The 11,418-nt window shown below is 47.7% G+C and overlaps 1 protein-coding gene across 2 annotated transcripts in view; it reads right to left on the bottom strand.

Moving 5' to 3' along the window:
- The window catches only part of LOC119444880 (nose resistant to fluoxetine protein 6), a 423,598-nt gene that overhangs the window by 310,855 nt on the left and 101,325 nt on the right, over nt 1-11,418 (bottom strand). The window contains exon 12 of one of the 2 annotated variants that reach the window (XM_049663711.1): nt 2,747-2,869. The exons of the other annotated variant lie outside the window; for it this stretch is intronic. Within the exon in view, the coding sequence (XP_049519668.1) occupies nt 2,747-2,869 (123 nt within the window). The remainder of the gene's footprint in view (nt 1-2,746; nt 2,870-11,418) is intronic. 2 annotated transcript variants of the gene reach the window in all.

Here is an 11,418-nt window from a genome sequence, read left to right as displayed (position 1 = left end):
TCAGATTGACGTCACATTTCTCAGGGAGGCTCCTGTGAGCAAAGTAAATTAGTGGCTTTGAAAATAAAATTTGCTACATTTCGGCCTTCGTGGGAATCGAGCCCAGGCCTCCGGGGTACGAGACGAGCACGCTTCTTTGAAGCCACGGCTGCTCCACGGTTATGCTTTACTAAGGATGTGCCTAGTGCGTGCCTGATTGCACACGTCACGTGGTCATAGAGGCGCGCTCGTGCCACTGCTCACACGTTCATCGTCGTATTCTTCCACAACTGGCAGGCTTTCGCCTTCACGTTACCTACCAGGAGGTTACTTGCCATCACGTTACCTTCACATTACCTTGCGTGCAGGCTTTCGCCTGCACACAACGTAACCTTTAACGTCAACTCATCTCTCGTATTAACTAAGCGACGAATAAATTAAACATTCTTCTTCAACAACACCGCTAACTATCGCCAATCAAAGCAAACAGCACAAAAACATCCGCTTCCATTGATTCCCACTGTGCGTGCGATCTGCATATTTTTTTCTTCTTCAATGGGGAAACTTTCTTTCTGAGGTGCTACTCTAGTACAAATGACAACGTTTGCTTTTCATGGCTGTCTTCCCAAACATAAATTACTGTACCCTCTTCTTATTGCGCAAATAACGCTCAGTCTCAAGGAAAGTTATAAACGCCGCGGTATCAGTGTGGCCAACACCGATGCCATTTTCAGCGCCATTCCTAATTTCTTCCCAATGTGCCAACCACGGCCCGATTGCATCAGCCACTTTGTCCTTCGAGAATGTACACCGTGGTTGAAAGTCTTCACACCTGACATAGCAATTTACTGCAGATTAGGCTGCCGAGTAGCAAAGATGAGAAGTTTTACGGAAAGGTCACCCTTTTGGTCACTCCGCGAGTAATTCTTCAGCAACTGACTCATTCACCGGGAAGCCTTTTAATCACTGGAGAATTTACCCACGTGCACAAGGCTTTACCGACTTCGCTGAGAATTTTGAGCAGACTCGCCACCGTGTATTCAGATACCTATGTTGCCTTATATTGCGTGAATGCTATTTTCGCTGTTTTGGACAAGGGGAAACGAGAATCGGAGCACAGAAAAAATTGTGCTTAGAGAAAAATAGGTTATGTTAACTTTCGGACCAGATGGGAGCTTATAGAAGCACTTACCACTACACTTCACTAGTGAATGAGTTAAGCCAATGAGCGTTGTGTATGATTATATACGGTGTAGTCCCGTTAGCCATATCTCTGTTAACTTCACTAGTGAATGAGTTAAGCCAATGAGCGTTGTGTATGATTATATACGGTCTAGTCCCGTTAGCCAGATCTCTGTTAACTCAATTTTTTCAATTATTCGAATGCAATGGAAAGTTCCGGCGAGTAATCATACATTGCCATGGAAAGAAAACTCGCTTACTTCGAATGAAAAAGCATGCCGGTTCAGTTAAGTCCAGTAACACTGGCGCCCCCTTGTACGAGCGTCAGTTACTAAAAGCTTAAAGCTCCGCAATAAATTGAGCAAACGGTTGTGACAGCTTCCCTCGGCGATGCCAATGACAGCACAAAATTTTCCTAGAGTGAGCACGACGACTTGCCTCCTGTGAGGATTTTGACAGCACCGACGACAGTGTTGATGTATTTGGGCCATTGACCCACAATGAGATGTACAGTTATTAAAGCAAACGCCTTGGGTTTCAATTCTGGCGTTGCCCTTGGCGGTGACTTTGCAGTGACCTTGGCAAAACGGCACCATGACGAAAAATGGCCTACGCCACAAAGAGTAAAAATACGTCTAAAAATGCTCAGATTGACGCCACATTTCGCAGGGAGGTTCCTTTAAACAAAGTAAATTAGTGGCTTTGAAAAGAAACTTTAAGATATTTCGGCATTGGTCGTAATCGAACCCTAGCCTCCGCGGTGCACGACGAACACGCTTCCATGAAGCAACGGCTTCTCAACGTGTGGCTTACTAAAGGTGTGCCTAGCGCGTGCCTGATTGCACAGGTCATGTGGTTACAGAGACGAGCTCGTGCCACTGCTCGCGCGTTCGTCGTCGCCATCTTCCACGGCTGGCAGGCTTTGGCCTTCACGTTTTACAAACGCGTAACACTTGCTTATTGCAATACCGTAACGAAGTAGTCTGTCAACGAAGGCAGAGTACATTATAAAGAGATTGAAGTTGTCCATTTTGCCACCTTTTGTTAATTTGATTTTTGGATAATTAGACCAAATCTCGCGGTTTCGCAAGGATCCAATTAACGGGAGTCGACCTGCATAAGAAAAAACAAAGCTTTTTACTGGCCGTTTAAAAGAAATCTAATTAAACGAAATTCTCGTTGCAAAGAAACTTCGGCGCATTTTTATCCATTTATCAAGACAGACATCTTCTATGTGAATACCAGTTGACGTATTCTCCGTGAATTGTTCTTTTTTTTTTTTTGCTCTTTCCTAAATGACTTTTTAAAGAATTCGTGGTTTAAAAATGCCAGTGAACAGTGCTCAATTCTTTCTCCTGGATGCACGCGATTTTGAACAATGAAATAGTGGACTTTGGCTTCTCGTGCTCCTATTATTACAGGAAAACAAATATTTCCATCCAAATACTGAACAGACATAAAGGCAGCCGTAGACGCTGCCTTATCTCTTATCCGACAGAAAAATATACTCCCGTATGCTGCCGTAAACAACATCACATATTATTAATGACTTGCTTTTGCCACTCTCTTATAAGAGAATACTTACGGGTAATCAGGGAAGGGAATAATGATGAATGGAAGTAGATGGTATCTGGCCACAGTCCACGTCGCGATGGCGCAGCCTAAGAGAGAAAGCACGGCTAATGCTGCCAGGGCCACAGGCTTCCGCCTGCACAAGGAGAACACATGTCCGCTTGTATGCTGCACAGGGATCGCGGAATGAAGTATATTGCCAACGCTCAAGCCGCATGCATACATAAGGCGTCAATGTTCAGCCCACTGTCGGTGCATGAGGCTGCTCTTAGTACTTCAATATGTTCAGCCCAGTGTCGGTGCTTGAGGCTGCTCTTAGTGCTTCAATGCACTGGTCTAACTGTAATGTACTGGGCCGCGTGGCCACTCATTTACGTAAATTTACTGTTATGCTTCCAGAAGTAATAAACATTCAGGCTCGCCATGGGCAAAAGACGCCGTCAAAAAGTGCGGTGATCGATCTCTTCGACCCGGAAGAGTAAAGCTCAAACCCCATGAGAGCGAACTTGTGCACGACGATGACGAGCGACGGCTTCGAGCGACAAAACGGGGCGTCGCGCGAACAGACCACTCGTTCTTGTCGCTCTATCGCTCGGTTGTGGAATTCTAGAATTCGTCGCTCGTCGCCCGGAAGAAGTGCTATAAGCGACTAGTGAATATGGCGAAGCCGGAACGGGACGTGTATCGGTGACGTACTACCGGTTTGCGCACGTGCGCGCGTGTCCGTAAACGGAACCATTTGTTGGGGCCGCCGGAGGCCACAACAGAATGCGTCAACGTCCTGGGTTGAGCCGACAGCAACGGGCTCATCCCTGGGTTAAGCGTAGTGCAGCGTACACGTTGACCATGGCAATGGTGAGGAGAAGAACGTTCAATGAGCGTTTGATAGACGCAGTTGAAAAAGAGCGCAACCTGTGGGATCTGCAACACAGAAATTACACATCCCGTGGCGTATGTGACGCAGCGTGGCGGCGCGTAGCAGCAGCACTCGGAGTGACCGGTACGTTGTTCTTTGTCGCTGGTGACATTGTCGGCTCGGCCCCGATTTTTAGCGTTGCCTTCCACTTCATTCTATGCCGCTGAACTGGCCCTTTGATAAAACGCGGTCGAAGCGCCGCTTTATCGCCACCTGTAACCAAACGCGAAAGAAAAAGAATAGCGTCGGAAAAGGCATCACTGCAAAATTGCGGCCCTGTTAACATTGTCTGCTAAAAAGAAAGCGCGCTCTATAGCGCATTGAAATTGCACGTGAGACCCGAAGGCACGCATGTATAGAACGCTGCCTTCATCATGGGATGCGCGCAAAGTTTATTGGGTGCTATATACTCATGTTTTTATACGTAGTTTCTGACGTGAAAGCCTAGTGGAAAATTTGCGGGACACTTTTTACCGTATTCCGAAAGCCCATAACAAAACATCAAAGAGCATAGTGCCCGCAGATAACAGCCTCGACGAAGAAAAACGACGGATTTTTTTTTCTTGAGCCTTCTCTTTGTGAAGTACACCATCATAGGAAGACCGTAAGTTCGTAATAGAAAGTTTCAGTACAAATAGCGATGATTTTTTTTCTGTGGCATCATGCCAACATTACTTTGAAAATTTTGTTCCAGACACCAAAAATATATGTGTACGTATAAGCAAGCTAAATATGAACAACAAAATTTATCGAAATACAAAATACATCGACAAGCACTTTTACAGTCATCTTATGACTGTGCAATGTTTAATAAATCATGCATGACAACTTAGTTTTTTCAGATGAAAGCAGTGCTTAGTAGACCTAACTTAAAACACACAACGCTATTTTCTACAGAACATCGGTGAATCTCAAGCCTCTGCCTGCGGATGATTCGCAGAGTGCGTGCGGAAATGGCCATAATGAAACGGCAACAGATACTTTCACTGAAATGCATCGGGAGGAAGATTTATTGCCGATAATGAGGTTGCTACGTGTGACCAAACACAGTCATCACGTCTTGTTGAGGTGTGTGTTGAAGCAGCAGAGCTGCAGTTGCCAAAAAAAACAAAGAAATACAGGAAAGATACCTTCAGGCCATCAGCCAGATTCTGGAGAAAGAGAGTGATGAGCCATGAACACTTTGCCTCGCTTCTGGCAGTGAAAATGAGGCGTGTGCCTCTGAGGTTGCGTGAAGACATGCATATTAGGTTACTGCAAAGTGCTAGAATGGCCATTAATAGCGCTTGAATTGTAATGGTAAAGATTCATTTTCAGGTGCATATTTGAAGGTTTGGATAAGGACAATATCCTCTTTAGTGCGCAATTCGTAGGAAGGAAGGAAGAAGCCGACACGACAGAGCCGTCCTGCCGCACATTGCACAGTGCCCTCTGTCCTGTCACCTTACTTTCTATAAATTGCGCCCTAAAAAGGGTATTATATTTGTCTAAACAATGTTAACCAACGAGCCCAAGCAGCCGCCCTTTTTCAGTGTATTTGGCTGGTTGTTTCAAAGTGTCAGGACCGTGCTACAGCTTTGTTACGAGAAAAAGTGGATCTAGTAGTTGATAATTGCCAGTGCTTCCCACTTAACTGATATCTTACCTGACATTTTAAACACTGCTGCAGTGCTCTGGAATAGCCAGTCAAATGTGGCATTCTAGGACCTTACGGCACGGTATTAAACTGTATGGGACTTTAATGTACACATCTACAAAACTTGCTGCTTATTCTATTTAAGGAAATCTACGGCACAAGCTGGCCGCACACAGAGAACACATGCGCCAGGATGGTTCCCAACTTCCAATGGATCAGAACAATTCCCTTTGCATGCATAGCCAAGTCATGTGATTATGCGGAACATGCTTAAGGTAAACATGTTGAAAACATTTCAAATAGCATACTTAGTAGCTCGCTGCGCAATCGTGCTTTATTGTATCAGTTGCCCATAATCACCTGACTTGGCTCTGCATAAAAACTAAATTCTGGTTCTCAATAAAATTGGTTGCAAGTTGGCACCTGTCCTTTTATGTACGCTCTCTGTCTCTGTATAGCATGCGCTGTAGGTTTCCTTGAATATGACTTGCCAACTAGCTCAAACTAAGATTCTGGTTGATGCCTGTGTTAGGTCACAAAGCTGTGTCATAGGAGGGAGCTTTCGATTTGTTTTCACAACATCGTATTCTTTAACGTTTACCTAAATCCAAGTACACAAATGTATTTTTTTTTCATTTCACCCCCTTTAGGACACGCGGCCACTGCAAACGGTAATCGAAACCTCAACATCATGCTCAGCAGCGCAACTCAATAGCCACTAAGCCGCCACAGCGAGTTCTGGTATTTTTTCTACATTCAACTGTTGTTACCTGTGAAGAGTTGATTATTTATTTTCAAGCATTAAAACTTATTGAACAAGCGCCAATCATTGCAGACAATCAATACTGAAAATGTTTCTGATAATGTCTTACTGTTGTGACCGAAGTTATTTTCCCAACACTGAATTTTTTTGCGGTATTAACTCGAGGGAGTGGGCTTACGTGTCATTTATACCACTACTGCGGTATATTTCTTGTTTACGTACTTTATTTGCCGCACAGGCATACTGCATTTTCTCACTTTGGTAAAATAGTCCAGCGCAGAAGAAACGAAATAACCTGTATAAAAATGAACAATTCTGTCTTGATAATATGGGGAGTTTTGCGGTGCATGAGCTTTACAACAAAGTGACCTGTATATAACGAATGATTTCGGAGCCCCCAGACACTTCTTTATAAAGGCGTTCGATTGCACTGTGATAACCTGGACCAGGGGTGCTATGAAGGATGCGCCGAGTTTGGCGAAACTCGGGATCTTCACGAGCTCTGGCGACGCCCCAAGATGAAAGAACTAATGGTAACAAGACAAAGTTTGTCCCTCGGCACGCCTCCACTTTCATTGGTTTATATAGATTCACTCTGGGTGGCTATCAATCCCTTGGGCGTTGTCCATATGGCGGTCGACAAATTGGGGCTCACGTGATCATACGGTCGGTGCATGGTCGTGCCTTCTTTCACCTGTTTGTCGTTCCACCGAGTGCATTACAGGCACAAGCAAGTTACAAAATAAATGCACTAAGTACAATAATATTAGTCACATTAACGTGGATGGATGGATGGATGGATGGAAAAACTTTATTTTGGTCCATTGGGTCGCGCTAGTTTCCTAGCCCGAAGCGGGCCGCTCCCACGTTGGGACCGAAAGGCCTAGCCTATCGGCAGCTTCGCGGGCCCGTTGGACTGCCCATAGCTGTTCATCTAATGTGAGACTGCGTAGAGCTGCGTCCCACCGCTCTTCAGTGTTGTCCTTGTCGCTGCGTAACGCGGAGCCACGCCAGAGCATACGACTTAGATCTATGGTGTCGTTGCATTTATCGCATGTTGTATTAGTAGATATCTCCGGATAGATCTTGTTGAATAATAAAGGGTTGGATAAGTTCTCGTTTGTAAGAGCCTTAGCGTAATGGCCTGAGCTCTATTTAGTTTAGTGTGCGGAGGGGGGAAGACCCTGCGTTGCAGGTAGAAGTGCTTGCGTTAGCTCGTTGTACGTGAGAAGGTGGTCCTTGTAATCAGGAACCTCAGCGTCTTCTTGCCTTGTGGCTGCATGGTTGGCAAGTCCTCGTGCAGCATTGTGGGCAGATTCGTTGAGGTTCTCGAGAGCACCGTTGATTTCTCCCATATGAGCAGGAAACCAGATGATCGTGTGGGGTTTGACGACCTTTCCGTCGAGAATTGCCAGGGCCTGTCTAAAGATGGCTCCTTTGGCAAATGGTCGGACAGCTGCCCTAGAATCGCTGTGGATCCTGGATCTCTTTAGGTCTAAAAGTGCGTTATAAGCATTTTAAAGTTTACAAGATGTACACTGAAGGTGTATTAGATTATTTTGTAGTTTAATGCGTTTCTCGTTATACCACGAGGGGAGGCTCGCCTTCCTCTTTTTTTTCTCTGGAATCGATTGGCGCGGCTCGCGACGTGCTTGTGCTAGCATTTCCGAGCACCGATTGGTGTGCGCTTGGTTTTATCACTGGGCTTCCAACAGATCGCTCGTTGCTCCTTCTCTTCGCTCTGGATTGGATTGGTGCGGCTCGCTACGTGCTTGCGCTCCCATTTCCGAGCACAGATTGGTGTGCGCCTGGTTTTCACATTGGGCTTTTAACAGATCGCTCGTTGCTCGCGCTAAAGAAAGGCTGCGAGTAGGGTGCCGCGCGCGCGTCGAGGCACCCCAGCTGCCCCAGCTGCGAGACGAAGTGAGCGTCGGCTAGCGCATAAGTGGTTTGGCGCGCGCTTACCGTGTAAGCACTCAAGAATGCCGGAACGCACTCATAGAAGGGCCAGAAAACTACGCTTTTTCTTTTACTTTGCGATGCACCTTCATACTGGCAAGCGTCGAGCGATGGCTTCTAATAATCGCAGGAAAGAGTCTTTATACTGGGTAGCCCGAGCGATCCGTGGCTTCTAACAAACGCAAGAAAGGGTCTTTGCAGCGCAGATGGCCCTTGAGTACCACCACATCCATCCCAGGTGGGATGGATGTGGTGGCACTCAGCATCGGTGGCACTCCGGCATCGGTGCGGTTACTCTGTACCCACCGCTGACGAGGTAGCGCTTCACTTTTTGACAATAACTTTCTATTTTTTGGGTCTGAACGCCCTTGATGGGTTCCACAACGTTCACGCTGTGGTTTACTGTCTACCAATGCGGATTGAGGCATAGCCCCGTTAGCATCCACTAAATTTGGAATACATTTGTATGCAGCCAATTCGTCACTGTGAATAATGCTCCCCGGTTGAACATTGGCTGCAATAATGGCATCTAGCGTCGCCGCCTTTCGTCGGTCGACCATGAAAGTCGCAGCACCCCTCTGGTCGCACAGAACATGTCGAAGACCCATGGGCCACCATCTTTAAGATCGCCGTAATATTGGCGGCTCAGCGGAACGTTGTCGCCCGTCATTAGGCGGCCTCGATTGTACTTTTGCTCGCCTCGAAGAAGGCACTGGTCAATTTGCGCTATCTTCCCGGGGCCACCGAGTGGAGGTCGCGCCAGCAGCTCGTCTCTCGCGACCTCACGGGGGTAGTTTCTCCAGTCGGCGATGGCGTGCTCCGATAGAGGGAACAAGTCGCCGGTCATCTCCTTCAATAGTAAAATGTCTACGCTTTTGCTCACGCAGTACGTGAACCAAATCGTTTGCCGCCTGAAGAAGTGGTCGTTCGGTTCGTGTTGGCGAAGTAACTTCCTTCGCCTTTCTGCCCGTACAGTGCAGCGGTACGGTGTAACTGCGAAAACTGATTTCGGCACCTGTTGCACCGGAAGGCAGCCCGGCGTCCATTCTGAATCTTCCAATATAATGTGGTTGGTCCGGCTTTAACCCCAGGTGCTCGCAGGTGCCCCACTACTCCGATGACACCGCCGCACCTGGCCTGGGGCTGGGGCGCGGTGGACGAGCAGCGCTTGAAACAGGAGAGAGCCGAAGCGATCGCAGGAACTTTTCCTCTGCAGCCTAGTCGCACCACTCTGTTCTCGAAAAGCATAATTTGCCCGCCACGCAGTCTACGCAGACGAGGGCCTTCGCCTAACTCGTCACACAGCCAGTGCACTGACGTTTTGGAAAGGCAAAAATGACGCAGAATCTCTACGTCGGTCATGTAGGTGAACGAGTCCAGACGGTCATATTGACGCTTACTGCCGCTGGATGCGATGACACAGGCTGCTGCTACCGCCACCATGTTCACGAGTTCAACTCGAGGGGGGTTTCGCGATGTACGAGTTTGGCACGAGTTCGCCTGTCAATAAAAACCATAGGTCACGCCCCGAGCGAGGCATGTAACTCTTGTGCGCGCCCACCACGGCTGGGCCACGCCCAACTTATTTTTCGGCAACAGCGACGTGGTTCGGAACTGAGAAGCATTAACAATCTTGACCGGCGTAATGAAACACGCACAACGCACTGTCAATGGTGATGTACTCAGCACCACTATAAAAAAAAAGCGTCGACTTTTGCTGGCTTATGCATATATCTTCTTGGGCTGTTATGGCCCCACAACACGGTTCATTGCCTGCATTGTGGCGACGTAGCGCACAGCAGATAATTATCGGCACGTCACTGCAGCTGCTTGCAAGGCATCGATGCGTCGTGGTGGACGACGATCCTGAGCAGTGTGTAGTGTTTTCTAACGACAACGTATCGCAGCTGTCATTTGAGATGGCTGCTCTGTCATCAGTGATGTATCGGACCCGCAGTGTCGCAAATACGGTCAGCGGTCAGCGCAAACACACCCAGTGCGACGGCATTTCTTCATCACAAGCAAGGCACACTAAACAATTGCAACACCTTCCTGCGTTCGAAGTCTAATTTCCTAACTGCACACAAGAGCCCTCACCTGCCAAAGTGCGATTGCTGCGCTGTCGTTACGATATCCATCTGCGATCGCTGTTAGCTCCGCAGCAGAGGCAATCGGCGAGCACATTGGAGTGAACAACACTCAAATTCTGCGTACATGCGCACGGAGGCACCTTCACTGGGCAAGCGGTGACAAGCGATGAATTGTGTCGCTGGGTAGCACGCTCTTCTTCGCAATGCATCGCGGAGACTTCGCGCACGCAGATAAGCTGGTGCATTTTCACTGTGCTGCGTCACTACGGACCCTATAATACCGCACAGCAATTTTGCAACGACAGCCGTTGCTCCCGTCTCTATGGCTAGAGTGTCGTTTCAGTTGGTAAAGCGGCGGCCTTAATAGCCGCCTCAGTGAAAGCACCTGCGGTGAGCAGCCATGCCGCAGCACTGCGTTGCTATTCCCCTAATAGACAGGGAATGGACAGATCATTGTCATGACTGCCTTTATGCGTCGCATCGACTTTAACGAGAATAGCACTGCAACGCCCCTGGCGACTGCTCACCGTATGAACTCCCTCGTGCGTGCGACCCTCTGGAATGTATCCGCATGTAAGCTTTCGCCTCACTGTCGCCATTCGCGGCAAAAAAGTGCAAAATTTAATAATTTACTCGATGTCCGTTTGTCATCACAAATTTATAGCACTCAAAACAAAAAAAAACGATACCTTAAGAAATAAAATGTTTGTTATTTTATTTGTTGTATTTTAAAATATTCTATTGAGGTAACGTGTAGGTGCAAGAATGCACCGCATGTGCTCTGTTCGCGTTCGCCGTAGGATAGAAAGATAAGGCCCGTTAGAGGAGGCACGCCCTTGACGCGCCCGAGAAAGGCGTGGCAAGCGGCTCCCGGCAAGTGTGCAGATAGGACAGCGGGACAGCGACGGTATTGCTAAATTGCGATAATACGTTGATAACAATACGCGGCGCTGGCGCGTTTTGTTGCGCAGTCCTCGGTGCTTGAAGCGCGGAAGCACTGTGCTGCGTAGGGCCGGTATTTTGTAGCGATGCCTCTAATGTAATAATGCCTTTTCGCGCTTATCGCGCTTTGTCAGTGGTCGGATCGATGGTCCGCTCGCGTTATCAACGGGATCAGCCGGCCGTGAGCGGTGGATGATAAGACTAGAGTAGAATAAGTCACAATGTCTCGCTACAAAATCGCGGCCCAGGGTGTGCTCATGTTGTCATACGCGGCTTTATCTCGACATTTATTTTTGCCTACTGTTATTGCACGTTCCTTGCTATCTCCGTTCACTGACTGCCATCGAGCAAACTCGGGTAAACCTCGTGCGAACGAGAA

The sequence above is a fragment of the Dermacentor silvarum genome, chromosome 3, assembly GCF_013339745.2.
Source record: "Dermacentor silvarum isolate Dsil-2018 chromosome 3, BIME_Dsil_1.4, whole genome shotgun sequence".
NCBI lineage: Eukaryota > Metazoa > Arthropoda > Arachnida > Ixodida > Ixodidae > Dermacentor > Dermacentor silvarum.
The sequence above is the reverse complement of the archived record's forward strand: the minus strand, read 5'-3'. Positions and strand labels throughout refer to the sequence as shown.